Raw genomic sequence first — 21,644 nt, 5'->3', positions numbered from 1 at the left:
TTGAATTTTAATGTGGTCACATTTTGATTGCCACAGCATTCAAATTCCATAAAACAAATAAATTTTCAATTTTAACAATCTATACCTCAGACATGTATCCACATTATTTGAAAATTAACCAATAATAAAATTTAATCTATTAAAGATGTATCATCTGTTTCAGCATTGGTATATTTTTTGTCAAGAGCCTTGTAGCCCAAGTACCCTTGGTATGTTTTGCTTTTGCATTTATATGGGCCCCTCGTATCTGGTATTTGACGTTTGCAATATTACCATTAAGTTGAAATTCTCCCTCATGAGTAAAGGAGTATTCTTGGGTTTTACTACACTCTACTATACACTTTGGAAGTGAAATTTAACGAGTTTATCTTAAATAATGAGCTTGTAATTGATGTTCTTTCTGGAAAAATTAGACTTACAGATTAATTGCTTTTTTGGCAGGGACAAAGTTCTTTGTGGTCTGTGAGCCTGGGACACAGCACATGGAAGCTCTCTTGAAAGTTATCTACGAATTGTATACAGATTATGTCTTGAAGAATCCCTTCTATGAGATGGAGATGCCTATACGGTGTGAGCTTTTTGATATCAACCTTTCACTGACAGTACAGAAGGAGCGTGTTGCCTTGTTGGGCCGATGATCTGCACTGAAACTTGGATCTGATTTGATCTTTTTTGACCTGTGACCTTCGCATGTACATTTAGCAATCTTATCTTCTAATTTGTAGAAGATACTTTATATGTGATTTATGTCACACTCTGATGCTAGTTTTTGAAAATCACTAAACAAGTGAGGTATGTGATATTCAACAATGGAGAGGAATTCTTTGTACTGGAGTGTGCAAAAATCATCTTGTTAAAATTTATTAAACTTGTAGACTCTGTATGTGTCATGGCCTTCTCGGTTAGGTTGTTGACTGTGCTCTGTTAGTCAAACTCAATCCTTTTCACATTAATGTTTTGCTGAAATGAGTCTAATAAGAGTGAATTTGGATTTTTTAAGCTTGAAATATTACTGCAGGATATACATCCAGCTAAACCTTTGCTCACACCCGCTGAATAAACTTCCAATGGCTTAAGTTCATATCAGATATCAGTTTCATGAAGACCATGATTTTCGTAACATTATCTATTCATAATTTATTCCCCCATTTATATATTCATGTCTCTTGAAGGGTTTACATTTAGTTTCTTGAAAAAAGCTTCACATTGTCAAACCCAAAATCTTCTCCATTTTAGATAGTTAACTTCAAAATCAGGCTCCAGCAGACTCTATCTTAGGCAAAAAGTTTGGAGAAGCTACAATCACTCTGCGTGGAGAGTGCTGTAGCTTCTCCAAATAAATATTTGAAAATAAAAAATTGAGGCCACAAGGAAAGAGAGGAAAATAAATGTGAAAAGAAATAATTTTAAATGAGGATAGTTCATTGAAAAATGTAAACAAAAATAACTGTTTACATGCATGACTAAGCTGCTGGAGATGCAAGTATCTAATCCTTATGAGTCTCTCATATGAAAGTACCTAAATGCCTCAAGAAAGGCTCCATGACCATGTAACAATCATCTATGCACTCTGTAAGATACTGTTTCAATGCCGGGTCAGTTGTATTGCCAAAGAAGCCTCCTAACTAAAAGATTTGTGTAGGTTGCATTATTTGTACCTTGCCCAAGTGATATCTGAGCCAGACCAAAAATGTCTGTTAAGGCCTTCATATTTTGGTTTAAAACTTTGTTACAATATCCATAATCCTCCACTTGACTACATATTTAATTGATTAATTCTTGGGTTCTTGGACCACCCAAAGTAGGGCAGATGAAAAGGGAGATGACTAATGTAGAAAGTATTTGAAGACATCTTGCCTTTTGGTTGGAAGAAGTGAAGAGAGTTTCAGATTAGCGTTTATGGGATTGATAATTCAGTGCTGATTAGTTTAAATCGTTTATGATCACATATCTACTATGTGTATGATTCTTATAATAGAATGAAAAATGAAAATTCATATATATACACACACACACACACACACACCAGTGTATCAGTTGCATGGTTGTCAGGTCAATAGGAAGTTCATTCATATAAAAAATGTTTTCCTCGGTATTTTTCAGATTGCATACAGAATTTTAGGGAATAAACAAGAATGGAAGCCATCTTCTTGTTTGATTTAGATGAGAAGTATGAGGGGGGGGGGGGGATTACTTATATTAATTACAATGACTCTATGCATTTATTGTTGATGGGCCGTAGCATTTATCATGTTAGCTTCAAATGTTCTTATTCTGGTTATCAATACAATGATATTAAAAGTTTACAGAATATTGAGGATAACTGCATCAATGCATGTAGGCAACTTGGCATAAACATGAATGGTTTGGTATCATATACATTTGTTCTCACTCACTAAACCTCAAATGTGACAACTGGATCTTCTAAGAGTGTTACTGAATTCTCCTCCTTCTGAAAAAGGAGTTACTGGGTTTAAATTTTGAACTACTAGAGGAAAGGCTACTCATTGTCTAATAGTTATTGATATTGTTATACATAAGAGATATTATGGTCACTTAGTTTAATGTTTTCTTAATATAACTGAACGGTTTTTAGACCCTTAACCCAACCAGATTAACCTAGTTAATTAGCCAAGTGATTAACTTAGTCAAATTATGCAAATTTAGGTTATCACAAACACATAATCATATCAAGTATAAAGTAGCGGAAAAATAAATAACACAATGATATGATGACCCAGGAAACCATACGGTAAAAACCTGGGGAGAATTTGACCTAGCTATCCTCAAGGTAAACTTGAATCCACTATCTTGAAAGAATCGAAGTTCATACAATAAGACTTACAAGCCCCCACGCTTGACTTCTTATTGCTGGTGGGTAGAATTTATTGACAAGACCACGTGCAAGCTCCAAGATCATGAACTTCTTCTTTCTTAGATTCTCTAGCAAGTACAAACACCCACGCTTGTTTTTCTTTAAGTTTTAATGGCAGCAACTAAGTTGATCATCAAGGTGTAGATAACATCTCCTCCTTGAAAACCCTAAGGTTTGTGTAAAGGAAAGCTCATTTAGATCTCATAAAAGATTTACACAAAACAACAATATGAACAACCTCTAAAACGTGGCTAGGGTTTGCCTTATATACCTAGGGTAAAAATATAAAACCCTAAATGTTTTAGGAGTTAGGGCCAAGTTGGAATTATGTAGTAAAAACGCATCTGACCCGATTTTCGATTTATTGAGCCTAAGCTTTGATCGATCGAACCAAGCCGAGAAGCACTATTAAATCCTGCATCAGCTTGTTCCAACTTTACATAAATATTACAACTTTGAGCACGTCTAAACAAGACTAAATAACCTATTTTGATCATGGTTTGCTAATAATACAAATTAGAGTTCTAAATACATAAATTCTTAAATATTTGGAACCTAACAATAACTATTTGAAAAATAAATCCAAAAGTTATTTCCACTCATGAAGATAGATTTTGCATTTCATCAGTTCAAACATTGATTTGCAACCATATATCCTTCAACTGAAACAGGCTAAACTTGGTATATATGTTAAGGTTTCCCATCTAAAACATATGATTCATGAGGTTCAAGTGAGATTGATTTCTCTGGTATAGTGACACCCTATTTAGTGTTTAACGTTTGTGATTTGAACCCCACCTCCGTAATCTCCAACTATATATACTACAACAAAAACAAAAACTTAGTGCCTAATTTTTTGAGATCGGCTATAGATTTTCAATAGATTAGTCAGAGTCGACCATATGTATTCTTTTCCTATCTATCTACAAAAAAATAAATAAAAAATAAATGTATGTTTCAACAAAGTCAAAGCAATGAATCAAGGCATATATATAAGACTGGTTTTTTTTTTACAGCTATTTCTTAATACTCACATTGCCATTACCCATCACTACTGTGAAATGGATAACAAATATGTGATATCAAACAACTAGCAAAGACAAAATCATGTCCTACTATTCAGAAGATTGAACATATTTGTTTACACTTTTTGCAGTATCAAGGGTTGAGAGCACAGGTTTGCAAATATCATAGATTGAAATTGAGTCAAAGAGGGTACAGTTACAGTTGTAAGCTTCTATCCAAGCATTGTCCAAACTGAGTAATTTTCTTGTACTGCCTTTGTTGTGACAACTGATAAGTCGCTTCAATATTGGGTGGAATTTTCTTGAATTCTATCACACACATTTTGAAAGGAACTATTAGATAAGGGTCGGTGTTATTTTTGTTAAACTCTATGAAAGTCTGTAGAGTTCTTTGAGACAGGTTTTTTGATAGCTCAATAGATATTAGTGAAAGTTGAGGAAGGTCTGCTGAAATAGTACGCGGATCACTCTGTAAATGTCTCAAACAAAAATCTGTTTCATCAATTTAGTAGCAAATTCTTTCCAAGATGTCATAGGGAATTTGCAGAGAAGGATATATGATAATGGCAGCCACTGACAGAAAAAGAGCAAAGACTTTGAGAGTGTAGGAACCCATTTTGGCTCTTCACAGAGGTTGTTTTTTAGGTAATGAAAGCTAAGGAAATAGTAGTGACTGTTGATTCTATGAAGAATGGTTTATATAGGACTAGTAAGTTGTTAAGAAGTTACTGAGACAATTTTCGAAATATTAGGTCACAATAGGTGTGGATATGCATGTTACTTAATTATTAAAGATTTTTTATTTATATTTTAAATATTGTTTAGACTTAAGAATTTATTTTTTTGATACAATACTAAATACATATTAATTCAAAAGCTATAATGGATAATAAAGCAAATTAATGACCAATAAATGATATTTCAAAATTAGAATACAATTATCGCACACCTTTGGTGCAATGGTCACTTCACAAGTATAAGTGCTTGTGGGGTGTGGGGAGCAAGGACCGGAATTCAAGTCTCCAAGAGGGAGCTTCACACACATATACACTTAGATTAGGTTAGAGTAGAATTTTTATCTTCTAAAAAAAAAATTAGAATACAAATCAAAAAATAAGATCCAAATGAGCGAATAAAAGATGTTGACTACAAATTTAGGGAGCTTGTAGTCCTTCTGTAAGAACTTCAATTCTTTCATAGTGAATTCTGTTATGCCTTGAGGATCGGTGGGTCAAATCCTCCCCAGGTTTTTACCGTGTGGTTTCCTGGGTGATCATATCTTGTGTTATTTATTTTCCGCTGCTTTATATCTTGATATGATTATTTGGATTGTTTTAACCTAGAATTGCTTAATTTGACTAAGTAACAACTTGGCTAATTAATCTAGGCTACGCAATCTGTGTGTTTAAGGGGTCTAAAACCGCTCAACAACAATGTTGTTCATTGCTTTGAAGGTTCGATATGAAATTGGTTAAGTAGATTATTTTACAAAATTTTAGATATTATAGAGGGATATCATTTTTTTCTTATAAGAAAAAAGATGAGTAATCAATACGCTCAAAGTCAAATTCATACAAATGCAAGACTTGGACAAACATTAATTATTATTTGTATTTTATTCATGTGATACATAGCTTAATCAAGAAATATATGTGAACTCAAGAAATATTTCAATAACATAATTAATATTGAATAATAAAAGAGCTACTGGAATAAATAAAAAATGATTTAAGTTACATAACCGCTAATGTAATAATTAAAAAATTAAAATTTCTTTTAAATATTGAAACTTTTATAAATAAGTTTTAATCGGAGTATTAATTTTTTAAAAGATTGGTAATAGAATTTCATTTTCAGTTAAAAAAAAACCTTATTCATAATTTTAATATGTTTATAATTAGTCACATGCGAAATTTTAGCAGAATATTAGAAACCTATAAAATTAATAATGAAGCCTATTTTAATTTCTAAAGTTCTGAAACCCTCAAGTTTTAATTAGAGAAAATTAAGTTGATTGTTTTAATATTCTTTTAGTACGTACATCGCATGGATAAGGAGAAAAATGAAAAAAAAAATTGAGATAACATCCACTTTTCTTTTCTTTTTTCTTTTCTTTTCTTTTCTTTTTTAAGATAAGAAATTCGTAACTTTCATTAAGAAGAAGATAAAAATAATACATCTTAAGCCAAAGAAGACTCAATCATACTAGGATTTTCCTCTATACAAGTTACATAATCAAAAACATCATTGGCATGTTGTGCCAAGTTGTGTGCTAGACGATTGCCTTCTCACTTGACATGGTTCACTTGCACTCTTCTAAAGTCTTGTAGCTTTTGCCGAATCCCCTCAATAATATTGCAAATTGTAGTAAGTGGTTTACCGACTTATTGTAGAGTAGCATGATTATCTTTGAGTTGCTTTCAAAGACTACCTCCCTTAACCCCACATCCCAAGCAAAGAGGACTCCCTCCTTAAATGCTTTGGCTTCGAATTCCAGAGGTCCCAAAGGAATAGGAAGCATTTTAGACATAGCTATTTCCACTTGACCTGTGCTATCCTGAATAATAACCCCCACTTCGGATGACTGAAAATTAGCAGTTGCGCTGTCGACATTGACCTTATACCCATGATAGAGCGAAGCCACCCAATGAGCCTCCTTATCAAACACAGTGTGAGGCGTGCTGAAGTTGGCTGTCTGAAATTCTTCTAACAAAACTCATGCCTTATGTAATATTGCCCCGCTGAGTTGTTGAGCCTTACCATGTCATGCCTAGTTCTGGTTGTGTACATGCAAGTTAGATTTGAGCTTATATAAAGAAACAAAATAAGTTATCTAATTGTACATTTACATGAAAAAACTTCCAAGTGACAAAGATTCTACCTTTGACATGACACACATTAGAGAAGAACAAAGTAATAGTAAGAATGTAAAAAGGACCCAAGATGTACATGGAAAACCCTAGTAAAGGAATGAAAAACCACGTTTTGAGCAAGAATAGAATGTTCTTGCTTTGCTCAGATTTGTATTATGTGAAGAAAAGAGGTTTCTCTTGTATAATAAGGGTGTTTTTCCTTAAAAAGAGACCTTGACTTCTATCTTATTAACTTTCTACTCTCTTCTCTCAAATATCTACTTGGGTTCTTACCCTAAAATACAACTGCATGTTCATCTTATAATCTAAGGAATATGGCTGAGTACAAAGACATGTGTCAAGTCATCATTTCCTTATTTTGGACCTTTTCACAGTTGTGATATTATCTATTGACTAGAAGATAGAGATTGCGCTAACATGGCACTGAGGCCCGTGGGTAGGTGACTTTGCCACTGCTTGGAAGACAGGCCTTGGACATTGAGAGGGACATCAGGAGTACTGTGAATGATATACGTGTCTCTGAAGTGGTCCAACATACATTCAACCAATAAGGGGTGTCCTCATAGTTGTTGACCTTAGAAAGTTACTATCTCCCTTTTTGTGAGTGCTTGAGTACTATGTTAGGTGCATATCTTACTTCCTTCCCAAGGTAGTCACGCCTTTGGTAAAGACCAGGATTAGGATCTTTTAGCCAATGCTTCCTCTTCATTTGCTCATAACCATTCCACTTGTAGGTCCAAATTCAACCACATTTGCATTCTCCTATGCCTTAGTGGTGTAATGTATAGGTTGTACCAAATGTTCCATGCTATCATGAGTACTAACTCCAGAGTATCATCCCCCACATGTTGTGAAAATTTTAGATGCCACAATAAGTCCACAAACTTAGGGAAGACCGAACGATAGGTATCAAAAGTGAGTCCAGAGAGCTGCCAAACCTCACGAGCCTTATCAAATTCCCAAAAGATATGTGCACTACTTTCAATTCCACCTTCACAGGCTTCACAAACAGGATCAATTAGTACTTTCCTTCGACATAAATTCGCCTTTGTCGACAATATATTCTTGCTTGCTTTCCATGCGAAGGACTTGACTTTGTTTGGGATATTTAACCCCTATATTGTCTTCCAAAATATTTTGGCATTCTCTACGTTGGATGCTCCCCCAGAGGTGTTGCCTATTCCCAAATCCACAACCAATTTATATGCATTACAAACTGTAAAATTAACCTTTGGTGTATAGGCCCACACCAATCGGTCACCAAGTAGTTTAATATTTAAAGGGATGCTCAATATAGCTTTTGCATCATTCAGGGAAAAGAATCGCTGGATCATATCAAACTGCCAAGACCGAGTACATGGGTTAGTGAGAAGAGATACGTTTGCAAGATAACATCAACTTTTTTTTTCTTTTTTCTTTTTTCTTTTTTTTTTTTGAGAGGAAACGATAGTAGACTTTATTAATTAAAAAAAAATATATATTCAATGGGGAAGAGAGATGGGGACATATGACCCCCTTTTTCTCTTTTGCATCACTAGCATATGCTAGAGAAACACGATTACATCGTAAAAAATCAAAGAAAACAAAGAAAAAAAAAATTCGAATGCCCAGAAAACTTGAAAAAATGCCAAACGACACCTTCTTGATTTACATGGAAATCAACGTGATGATTTTTTTTTTTTTCCTTAGAAGTGTCTTCATGCCTGACATGGTTGCCTTGCAACCTCTATTGATCTCATGGTTGACATAATACCTTGCTTCTCCACAGGTCTGTGTTTCTTTTCTCCCTTAAAACCCGTAGCCTCCTTATTCATATTTTCTGCCTACTTCCTTTTATGCCCAGGCTCCACATCAGCAATTGAAGAATTGATAAAATTCGGAGGTCTTGTGGTAAGCCTCTTCCAATTCATCATTGTTTTCGGGCTTTCAATTGTAGACTTCTCCACGAACTCAACTTTTTTTGGGCTAAGCAAGGACTGACTCACACCTTTATCTATATGACCACTTTTTTTAGGCCGGCCCTTATTATTATTCTTGTTTCCTTTCACGTTACCACAACCAACCGTGAAAACCGATGGAGATATTCTTGATCCCTCAAAAACCTGTGGAGATATTTTCTCACCTTGTTTCCCCATTAAGTCACGATTGAGGATGACAGTATCCTCATCCATGACTACTACCTCAATCAAGCCAGAGGAAATCACGCTCTTATCTGGCACATAGTCAGTTGAAAACGTTTTTAAATTTGAAAACTCTGAATCGGTTTGGATGGCACGATCATTCTCCGTAACCAACTCCTTAAAACCTGGAATGTGATTTTTCACAGTCCTGTGTGCATCCTTCTTAACTGTAATGCCACCATTTGCCGGAGCAATGTCGAGTTTACCACCTTGAGGTAACCTACCCGCCTATGTTGAACCACTTCCACTTCCAATTGTTATATAATCCTGCTCGTTTATCTTCCTTTGTGAAGAACTCCGATACCCCTGATCAGCTTGGTCATCATCATCCCGCCGCCCCGGGCTACATCATGCTTTGTTTGTATAACCATAATTTCTATGATGCCCTGCCTTCAACCACTCCCCATAAGGAAGACACCCTTGTTTTCGGTCCCTTTAAACAAAGCAATCCCTTACCTCATGACCAATCTGACCACACTGATAACAAAGCCCAACTAAACGTTCGTACTTGAAACTAATACAAACCTTATATATTTAGACTATGTCCTGATACTAGGTGCATAAAGCACAAAGCACTAGAACCAATAGTCAATAGATTATAGATATAGACAACAGACAAGAAAAGACAATAGCTTCACATTCAATTTGACTATTTGAGCTTCACAACCAATAAGAGCTTCACAGACATGAGAGTATGAGAGAAGACAAGACAAGACAACCATTAAAAAAAAATCTCATTCAATTTGACTAGCTGACTAGCTGTAGTCCAATTCCAAAGGCACAAATGTGAAACGTGACAAACCTCAAAGGCCAAAGCTTCCTCAGTTCCTCTACTCTTGCGCTTTTGCCCTTCTCTTCACACTTTCACACATTTCACACTTTTTCAATTTCACACAAAACTTGTGCCTTTACCATTTCTCCACCTCTACTCTTTTCTCTCTGTGCGACTGTGCCTTTACTCTTTTCTTTTATCTTCTCTTCTTAGTTCTTTCAATCCTTAAATCTTTTGACCAATCTTCCTCTTCTCGGCATATATGCTCCACACTCCACTGATTAAGATGGTTTATTGGCTTACTTGTTTTGTTTGTTCTAAGATCTATCTCTTTTTGAAGTTGTAAACTTGTAATTATATGCATTTTGACAGTGAACTATTAACATTGAAGATTTTTTCTATCATGAATTTATGATTATAAATAATTTTTGTCATGCTCAAAATTGTCAGATTTGAAAGGATATTAATATGTGGCATTAAGTGCAATTCATTTCCTTAATTGATTTTATTCATTCTCTCTAAACATGTTGTCATTGATTTGTTTTTGTAATTAAAAAAAAAAAAAAAAACTTGTTTGAAAAATACGGGTCAACCCGACCCGACCCAAGACCTGATTGACCCGCAATTCAATTGACCCGTTTTGACTCGCGACCCAATTGATCTGCAAACCCGATTAACCCAACCCGACCCAACCGTTTTGCCATGTCTAAGTATTTTCCTTCATCCCCCCACCCTCCCCCACCCATTTAGGCCATGAAATACAGAATAAATTAAATCATTTATTTCTTAATTCTAATCTAAAGATTCATTAAAAAAGAAATCTAATCTAAATAATGTAAGGCCGAAGTTATGAATTACTTATATAAATATTCAACCATACATGTAAGCTTAGACAAAGTTTGGTTACAAATTTAGTTGTAGTCTTAGATTACAACTCTCACTAAAAATATTAACATTACTACATATTTTGAAATTTTAATTATTAAATAACATTTTTTTATGTTATTAACACACATATCAAATTTTGTGTGAATCGGATATTATTTACCATTCGATTTATAAACTTATTTTTATGCATAATTGTAAGCTACGAAAACTTGAAACTTAAAATATAGTTATTGATTTTTTATTTTTTAGAAATTTTGCAAGTATGAAGGATATAAGAAAAAAATACAATCCAACAGTGGATTCGTCAAAATTTATATTAGATAAAAATATAACGAGTTGTTATAGTCAATTTAGCGCTTAAATGCCAAGGTCCTTAATAATAATACCATTTGTTGATAAGTACTACAGAAAATTCCCAACTATCATCACCAGGGGAGCTCATGCCTATAAGCAATGTCACTTGCGTTTGTACATTTTTTGAAAAAGCAACAGCAATTGTTAGTGTTTTTTATGAGCATATATTTAGCCTGTGAAAATTTAGAATGTTTATCAATTTTTTATTCTTCACCTTGCAGGGATTGATTAGCATCACCATTTCAGCAGTTCTGCCAACGCTACGCCCTCCACCGTGCCCAACTCAAGTGAACTGCAAGGAAGCCTCAGCCTTGCAGCTTTGGGTCCTCTACATCTCTCTACTGCTTTCATCTCTTGGTTCAGGTGGCATTAGGCCTTGTGTTGTTACCTTTGCTGCAGACCAATTTGACATGACCAAATCAAGTGCGGCAGCTAGAAGTTGGAATTTGTTCAATTGGTACTATTTTAGCATGGGAATGGCAACACTAACTGCCCTGACTTTTGTGGTTTACATCCAAGATAATGTAGGATGGGGCTGGGGTCTTGGAGTTCCAACCATAGCCATGGCCTTGTCAATTATAGCTTTTTTGGTGGGTTCACCTCTTTACAATAACATCAAACCTGCAGGTAGTCCCTTGGTTAGATTGGCCCAAGTAATTGTTGCAGCTGTGAAGAAAAGGAAAGAAGTAGTACCAGAAAACCCTGCTCTCTTGTATGAAAATAGAGAGCTCGATGCTGCTATTTCTTTGCACGGAAGGCTTGTACACACAAATCAATTCAAGTAAGCAATATAAAACATCCTTTACGCATAATGTAGAATGTCATTGCAGTTGCAAAGCACGTTTTGAGAGCTACTTCGTCCGATAGTGACTAAAATAGTTTGGGCATTAGCCATATATCCTTCATAAACGATCATTACTAATATCTTGTTCAGTAAGTACACAAATGTACTGAAGACAATTCTCTTCTCTTCCTCTAAATAAATGAGGCCCAATATGCAGGATTTTTAATCGTTTAAATGGGAGGTAGAGCAGACACAAGTTTGAACTTAAGATCACTTGCTTTGATAACTTGATAAATTTTTCCCAAAAGCCTAAGTTGTTAAGAAATGTTGAATTCAATCACTTAAACCATTATTTTAACACGTAATTTGAATGCCTAAATTGCTTCGTGTGTATCTGATTGCAGGTGGTTTGATAAAGCTGCTGTCGTAACAAATAGTCATGCAACAGATTCAAAGCCACCAAATTTATGGAAGCTTGCCACTGTACATCGAGTCGAGGAATTAAAATGCATTATCCGAATGCTTCCTATATGGGCAGCCGGAATTGCTCTTATTGCCACATCTTCACACCTGCATAGCTTCACCGTTCTACAAGCTCGCTCTATGGAACGTCACCTGTCTCACTCCTTCCAAATTCCACCAGCCTCAATGTCTATCTTTGGCAACATAACCATGCTCGTTGGCCTTGTTATGTATGAACGTCTCTTTGTACCCTTTGCTCGTCGATTCACTGGAAATCCATCAGGAATCACATGCCTACAAAGAATGGGTGTAGGCTTTGTGGTTAACATTCTTGTCACAGTTGTTGCATCATTTGTTGAAATCAAGAGAAAAGCAGTGGCCGCTGATCACAACTTATTGGATGATCCAAAAGCAATCATTCCTATTAGTATTTTTTGGTTGGTACCTCAGTTTTTCCTACATGGGGTAGCTGACGTTTTCATATCTGTGGGGCACTTGGAATTTCTTTATGATCAATCACCTGAAAGCATGAGAAGCACTGCTGCAGCACTTTATTGGATAGCAATATCAATGGGAAACTATATAGGCACACTGATGGTATCACTAGTTCATAAATATTCAGGCAAGAAAAGCAACTGGCTTCCTGATAGGAACCTCAATAGGGGAAGATTGGAATACTACTACTGGCTTGTTAGTGGCATCCAAGTAATAAATCTCTTATATTATGTGATATGTAGTTGGCTTTATACTTATAAGCCATTGGAAGAGGTTAGTGAAATTTGCAAGGAGGAAGATAAAGAAGTACTAGCTGGAGATAAAATACCATCTATGATTTTAGATAGTACGAATGCCCATGGAGAGGTGGAGCTTGGAAGAAATGAGACAGCATAGGATTGTTGATAATGGCTATAAACTAGTGTACCGTAAATGGGTTTTTTCGTTGTTGTTTTTTCCTGTATTTTGATCCTGCAATCTAAGTGAAATAAGAAAACAAGTCTCCACTTTCAAACCAATAATTATAATGTGCAAGCCAACTTCATTAGAACTCCAAAATCCAGTTTAGTAATTGATGCTGGAATGGCAGAAGTTTTGATACTACTTTCTTGGCTTTGCAAACCCTTAATAGGGAGAATAACAAACTATACACTCACAATATAGAGGGGAATGAATATTTTATTAGACACAACCTCAAACTCACAAACAAAGAGAAATCAAGTTGTTACCATGTACAAAAGTCTCAACAACAAAGGCTATGGCCTTGTACAACTCCCACAAATAAGGCTAAGACCTGTTACAAAGCTCTCACAAATAAGGCTACAATCTTTTACAAAAGTGTTGGGTTATAAATTAACCCCGTTAATTAATTCAATTACTCAAGTTGATTAATTAGATCAAATTATATGCAAAATTGTGGAGGCACCAACAATTCACCAAATAAACTAATAAGCAATGAAAATTAAATAGAAACGGTGATTTGTTAACAAATGAGAAAAACTTCTCGCAAGGTAAACAACACACTAGGTGATTTTCAGGTTACCACTCTTAAAAATCCACTAATCAATAATCAAGCGGTTACAAGTATGGGAATTTTGCCACTATCATGGCCTATCACAAAATACCAACCTACAGTTAAACATTTGCTCTAATACCTAATTAGACTTGATCTTGTAGTAGACTTTTTCTCATTCACGGATCTTAGTACGTGACTAATTCCAGCAACTAATTGATTGTTGTTAGCTGCATAATTCTTCACTTCAAATCACGTTGAAGATTGGAAAACACTTGGTTACAAAATCCTAAGACACACAAATGCAGTAACTTCTCACAGAATGTATAAGTTCTCTAATTGAATCTTTGTAATTTTGATGACTTTAAAATAAGCCTTTTATATGGTCTAGGGTTGTAGAAAAAGAAACCTTAATCATCCAAGTTATCATAGGCCGAATTTCAAATCTGAGATTTCTAAAATCATAATTCTCGATAAATTGAACTTGTGTTGAGCTTCTCATCAATTCTTGATAAATGCTAGTGTCGAGACTAGTGTCGATCTTTAATGAATCAACTTTTCTTCATTTGTTTGTTGGATCAATCTTCATGTCTTTAATGATACCACTTGATGTAGTTAAGCAAAATACTTCTTGATACATTAAACTCACTTAGTCACTAAACTAAAAGTAAAATAAGTACATTTTGTTAAAGGATAAGTCAGTACATAAAAAAAATGACCCTAACAAAAAGTCTCACAAATAAGGCTGCTGCCTTAAGCACTCTCCAATACTTTCTATCTTACTTTGGAAAATATTAGATTGCTACTTTGAGTACTCTCAACAACTTTTTCCTTTCACTCTTTATATTTTTCTCTCACCCACATTCACACCACATCTATACGGCCATTTATAGAGTTTCAAACCAAGTGGAATTACAAGAGTTATCTTTATTCTAATGACTTTTTTTTTTTTTTGATATAAAATAGAATTTTTATTCTAACTTAATCTAAGTGTATATATGTATGAAGCTTCTTCTGGTGACTTGAACCCGGCCCTTGCTCTCCACACCCGCAAGCATTTATACTTATGGAGTGACCACGCACTAAAAGTGCGCGGTAGTTCTAATGACTTTTCAATTCAACTAAGACACAAACATTATAGAATAACAATAAATACAAACAATTAAGAAAAAACAGGAACACAAACTATTATGGAAAAATCAAGAGGCACATTTTGGTTTACCGTTTCCAACTATTCATTCACTAAAATAATTGGCATCTAGTTATAGAAAAAACTTAGCAAACATTTTCTTGGCTTTTTGTTGTGAACACGTGTTATACTTTAACACGTATATATTAATTAGAATTGGATTTGTGGGGCAATCAAACCTGAAAGTTATGCGGATGAGTTACCTATTGGTCACTATTCTTGTTTTTCTCCTTTTATAATCAAGGCTTATATGATATAATTTTAGGTCTAAGACAATGATTTCAATCAAGATCATTTTTTATTTGTTCTTCACTTATAATTTTTGATATATTTTGTTTATAATTTACAAAACTTTAATAGAATCACCCAAACCCTTACATTCAAAATTAAAGACAAATTCTATTAAATTTAAATTTATGATAAGATCCTTTAACATCAATTGTATATAAAGAATTATATACAAAATAAAAACTTGTTTATCTTATAATTAAGAGTTAAAAAAAAAAGCGGTTTAATGATGACTAGTTGCAGGAGCTACTTCTTTAGAGAGGCGGAGTACTTCTTCTTTTTTCTTTTGGTGAGTAAATTAACAATGGAAAGACTTTTTTTTAGTTGGATTCTTTTGAGTCAGAGAGAGAAAATCTTTCATTATTAACCAAACATATAACATTTTCTAGAAAAAAACTTAACATATATAAAATGTATTTTCTTTAAAATTGTTATGTAACTATAGAATTATAGGAGTACTATAAAACAAAAGCTACAGGTTTGTTAAAAAAATAAAATAAAATTTTGAGAGCTTTAGGCAATTGCCTAAAAAGAAAGATGACTCACTGTAAAGGTGTAAGATGATGAAATTTTTCAAACTCCTCCTATATCTTTTAATTGGAAGTGAATTTGGAAAATTTAATTGTTAGATTGCACGTTCTTTATGTTCTTAACATGCATGTCAAATTTCGTTGAAATTTTTTTTCTTGGCTGAATGCAATTGAAAGCTTTTTTTTTTTTTTTTTTTTTTATTTATTTATTTTAAGGGTCCTTTCGTTTGGCCCACATTGTTTGAAAATGGAATGTTGTCAGAATGTTCACGGGTCCTTGTCTTTACCTTCTCAACTTGTTCAAAAGTTAAATTAAGCATATGAAAATCATAATATGTCATATGAGTAAGGTTGTAGGTGGGTATCGCTTATTTTGTTAAAAATTAAAAATTAAAAATATTATAATAAAATAATTTTTAAATATGTGAATAATGTTGTAAAACTTAATTTTAATGAAAATTTTGTTGAAAAAAGTGATTCGTGAGTTTTGTAAACAGTGCACAGATTTACTGGAAAAGTTAAAACGCGTTTCTCAAAAAAAAAAAGGGGGAAAACGTAGACACAGATAAGTTGTATCCAAACGAGTATTAAGGGTTACTTGGAATTCGCTTATTTTATTGAAATTGAATATTTTTTTTGTTAAGAATACTATAAATAAAAGTAAAAATTAGATGAAATAACAAAAATCTCGTAACATTTTTCAACGTCTCCTTGTCTTGATTTGTGGTGAGCGATGGTGGGTCTAAGTATAATATATATTTTTATTCTATTTCATTTTATTGTGACCTATGGTGGGGTTGATACTTTTTTCTTTTTTTTTGAAAAAATGGTGCGTTGATACCTACCTTATTGTAAAACTATTGTGAGACATTTTTGGGACTGTAGATGAACTTGTACCAGACAGCAAGTCAGCAACTTCTGCATGAGCTAGATTAACCTCAGTAATGGAATTTCCTCCCCTTCAATAAGAGAAGGTTTAGAGTTTAAAAATCCTGACAAGGAGGATATTTTTGGTAAGGGCTAAGGGAAGTAAGCATTGAGATGATAATGAATGTGATTGATGTCACTGTTATTAAATGAATATTCAAATTACAGTTTTTTTTTTTTTTTTTTTAATGATCGGTAGTGATGATATCAGTAAGATTTATATAGAAAAATTTGTTGTAATCCTAACACCACTCTTAAAATAAATTATTATCACTTATCTTGAAGGCTTGAAAGCTTTGTGCCACAATAAATATTGACACATAAGTATGCCTAAATTTCTCATGCGATTATAATGATAATTATAAATTCATGAGCCAACTACACTAACTACTTCCCCCTCTGTTTCCCAGCAAATGAAATATGCGACAAATTTGCAGCAACTGGTTTCCATTCCAACATGATAACGTACCTAACACAAGAGCTTAACATGCCGCTGGTACAAGCCTCCAACACACTCACCAACTTCGGTGGAACTGCCAATTTCACGCCATTGTTTGGTGCTTTAATTGCCGACTCCTTTGCCGGGCGGTTTTGGACCATAGTGGCTGGTTCTATAATCTATGAACTGGTAAAAACAACAATACCATGCTTTACAGATCTAAAGTTCACTATTTATAGAATCCCTTTTACTGATAAATTAAGAAGGAAAGCTATAATTTAACTATTCATTAATGTTGTAAAAACACTAGTTTAACTAAAGGCACGTAATTTTTTCTATTTATTATGATGAGTTCATTCTGCTTTCATTCCTTAGCTAATCAGAATAATGAAAACTGAGAAAATATTTTGGCCCATAATGAGATAAATTATATTAGTGTACAAGATCTGCATCATTATCGTCTTATTTCTTCATTTGACTAATTTTATGCAAACTCTTGTTCATATGATAGAGTCTATGGTATAACAAAATTTCACAATATTTTTACGATAACATTCTTTTAAGTTGTGGTGAGTCTGAGTGTAATTCTTATTTTATTTTATTTCATTATGACTAGTGATGAGATTGACATTTCATCTTATTGTGAAAATGTATGAAATTTTGTAGTTGCCATATGAGAATCCATTCATATATAGTTAAAAAATTTTCCACATAATCTACATCATTTAAACCACTTAATCTATCTATAATATAGAATATATATATATATATATATATTCTAGGATTTGAGCCGGCAAAGGTAGGATTTGAATTTAGGAAGAAAAATTTATGTACACATATCTACACACACTCGAATGTAGTATATCAAATTCTTTTTCAATGCAATAAAATATACAATAATATAATAATATATTTATTTATTTATCTTCAAAGAATAATTTGCATGAACACATTTTTTTCTAATTATTTTTCAAATTCAAAATGTCACTTATTGTGATAAAAATACATATAGCTTATCCAGACTAATCTATTAAATGAAACTTCACTCATCTATTGTTGTAGATAGAATAAGTACAGCTTACGTAAATTTATATTATTATGTAATTATCCCAACATTTTATTGATTATTATATAAAAGAGACAATAGTGTGTTGATTATAAGTCTTAAAATATAAATATATCAACAAAAAATAAATAAAAAACAATCAAGTTATATAACTGGGAGGGGACAAATGTTGTAAATTGACAATTATCTTTGAAATTTTTTGGGGGGCAGGGGGCAATATAACGAGTTGTTATAGTCAATTTAGCGCTTAAATGCCAAGGTCCTTAATAATAATACCATTTGTTGATAAGTACTACAGAAAATTCCCAACTATCATCACCAGGGGAGCTCATGCCTATAAGCAATGTCACTTGCGTTTGTACATTTTTTGAAAAAGCAACAGCAATTGTTAGTGTTTTTTATGAGCATATATTTAGCCTGTGAAAATTTAGAATGTTTATCAATTTTTTATTCTTCACCTTGCAGGGATTGATTAGCATCACCATTTCAGCAGTTCTGCCAACGCTACGCCCTCCACCGTGCCCAACTCAAGTGAACTGCAAGGAAGCCTCAGCCTTGCAGCTTTGGGTCCTCTACATCTCTCTACTGCTTTCATCTCTTGGTTCAGGTGGCATTAGGCCTTGTGTTGTTACCTTTGCTGCAGACCAATTTGACATGACCAAATCAAGTGCGGCAGCTAGAAGTTGGAATTTGTTCAATTGGTACTATTTTAGCATGGGAATGGCAACACTAACTGCCCTGACTTTTGTGGTTTACATCCAAGATAATGTAGGATGGGGCTGGGGTCTTGGAGTTCCAACCATAGCCATGGCCTTGTCAATTATAGCTTTTTTGGTGGGTTCACCTCTTTACAATAACATCAAACCTGCAGGTAGTCCCTTGGTTAGATTGGCCCAAGTAATTGTTGCAGCTGTGAAGAAAAGGAAAGAAGTAGTACCAGAAAACCCTGCTCTCTTGTATGAAAATAGAGAGCTCGATGCTGCTATTTCTTTGCACGGAAGGCTTGTACACACAAATCAATTCAAGTAAGCAATATAAAACATCCTTTACGCATAATGTAGAATGTCATTGCAGTTGCAAAGCACGTTTTGAGAGCTACTTCGTCCGATAGTGACTAAAATAGTTTGGGCATTAGCCATATATCCTTCATAAACGATCATTACTAATATCTTGTTCAGTAAGTACACAAATGTACTGAAGACAATTCTCTTCTCTTCCTCTAAATAAATGAGGCCCAATATGCAGGATTTTTAATCGTTTAAATGGGAGGTAGAGCAGACACAAGTTTGAACTTAAGATCACTTGCTTTGATAACTTGATAAATTTTTCCCAAAAGCCTAAGTTGTTAAGAAATGTTGAATTCAATCACTTAAACCATTATTTTAACACGTAATTTGAATGCCTAAATTGCTTCGTGTGTATCTGATTGCAGGTGGTTTGATAAAGCTGCTGTCGTAACAAATAGTCATGCAACAGATTCAAAGCCACCAAATTTATGGAAGCTTGCCACTGTACATCGAGTCGAGGAATTAAAATGCATTATCCGAATGCTTCCTATATGGGCAGCCGGAATTGCTCTTATTGCCACATCTTCACACCTGCATAGCTTCACCGTTCTACAAGCTCGCTCTATGGAACGTCACCTGTCTCACTCCTTCCAAATTCCACCAGCCTCAATGTCTATCTTTGGCAACATAACCATGCTCGTTGGCCTTGTTATGTATGAACGTCTCTTTGTACCCTTTGCTCGTCGATTCACTGGAAATCCATCAGGAATCACATGCCTACAAAGAATGGGTGTAGGCTTTGTGGTTAACATTCTTGTCACAGTTGTTGCATCATTTGTTGAAATCAAGAGAAAAGCAGTGGCCGCTGATCACAACTTATTGGATGATCCAAAAGCAATCATTCCTATTAGTATTTTTTGGTTGGTACCTCAGTTTTTCCTACATGGGGTAGCTGACGTTTTCATATCTGTGGGGCACTTGGAATTTCTTTATGATCAATCACCTGAAAGCATGAGAAGCACTGCTGCAGCACTTTATTGGATAGCAATATCAATGGGAAACTATATAGGCACACTGATGGTATCACTAGTTCATAAATATTCAGGCAAGAAAAGCAACTGGCTTCCTGATAGGAACCTCAATAGGGGAAGATTGGAATACTACTACTGGCTTGTTAGTGGCATCCAAGTAATAAATCTCTTATATTATGTGATATGTAGTTGGCTTTATACTTATAAGCCATTGGAAGAGGTTAGTGAAATTTGCAAGGAGGAAGATAAAGAAGTACTAGCTGGAGATAAAATACCATCTATGATTTTAGATAGTACGAATGCCCATGGAGAGGTGGAGCTTGGAAGAAATGAGACAGCATAGGATTGTTGATAATGGCTATAAACTAGTGTACCGTAAATGGGGTTTTTTCGTTGTTGTTTTTTCCTGTATTTTGATCCTGCAATCTAAGTGAAATAAGAAAACAAGTCTCCACTTTCAAACCAATAATTATAATGTGCAAGCCAACTTCATTAGAACTCCAAAATCCAGTTTTGTAATTGATGCTGGAATGGCAGAAGTTTTGATACTACTTTCTTGGCTTTGCAAACCCTTAATAGGGAGAATAACAAACTATACACTCACAATATAGAGGGGAATGAATATTTTATTAGACACAACTTCAAACTCACAAACAAAGAGAAATCAAGTTGTTACCATGTACAAAAGTCTCAACAACAAAGGCTATGGCCTTGTACAACTCCCACAAATAAGGCTAAGACCTGTTACAAAGCTCTCACAAATAAGGCTACAATCTTTTACAAAAGTGTTGGGTTATAAATTAACCCCGTTAATTAATTCAATTACTCAAGTTGATTAATTAGATCAAATTATATGCAAAATTGTGGAGGCACCAACAATTCACCAAATAAACTAATAAGCAATGAAAATTAAATAGAAACGGTGATTTGTTAACAAATGAGAAAAACTTCTCGCAAGGTAAACAACACACTAGGTGATTTTCAGGTTACCACTCTTAAAAATCCACTAATCAATAATCAAGCGGTTACAAGTATAGGGAATTTTGCCACTATCATGGCCTATCACAAAATACCAACCTACAGTTAAACATTTGCTCTAATACCTAATTAGACTTGATCTTGTAGTAGACTTTTTCTCATTCACGGATCTTAGTACGTGACTAATTCCAGCAACTAATTGATTGTTGTTAGCTGCATAATTCTTCACTTCAAATCACGTTGAAGATTGGAAAACACTTGGTTACAAAATCCTAAGACACACAAATGCAGTAACTTCTCACAGAATGTATAAGTTCTCTAATTGAATCTTTGTAATTTTGATGACTTTAAAATAAGCCTTTTATATGGTCTAGGGTTGTAGAAAAAGAAACCTTAATCATCCAAGTTATCATAGGCCGAATTTCAAATCTGAGATTTCTAAAATCATAATTCTCGATAAATTGAACTT

The 21,644-nt window shown here is 34.1% G+C and overlaps 1 protein-coding gene across 1 annotated transcript in view; it reads left to right on the top strand.

The window, feature by feature from the left end:
• LOC111987787 (uncharacterized) overlaps positions 1–20,666 on the top strand; it is a 28,618-nt gene extending 7,952 nt beyond the window's left edge. The window contains exons 3-7 of the mRNA XM_065769151.1: positions 11,189–11,748; positions 12,156–13,102; positions 17,065–17,282; positions 18,625–19,184; positions 19,592–20,666. Of these exons, the coding sequence (XP_065625223.1) occupies positions 11,189–11,748; positions 12,156–13,102; positions 17,065–17,282; positions 18,625–19,184; positions 19,592–20,540 (3,234 nt within the window). The 3' untranslated portion in view covers positions 20,541–20,666. The remainder of the gene's footprint in view (positions 1–11,188; positions 11,749–12,155; positions 13,103–17,064; positions 17,283–18,624; positions 19,185–19,591) is intronic.
• Positions 20,667–21,644: the final 978 nt, after the last annotated feature.

The sequence above is a fragment of the Quercus suber genome, unplaced genomic scaffold (assembly GCF_002906115.3).
Source record: "Quercus suber isolate HL8 unplaced genomic scaffold, Cork oak 2.0 scaffold_27, whole genome shotgun sequence".
In the NCBI taxonomy this organism is placed as follows: domain Eukaryota; kingdom Viridiplantae; phylum Streptophyta; class Magnoliopsida; order Fagales; family Fagaceae; genus Quercus; species Quercus suber.
The sequence above is the reverse complement of the archived record's forward strand: the minus strand, read 5'-3'. Positions and strand labels throughout refer to the sequence as shown.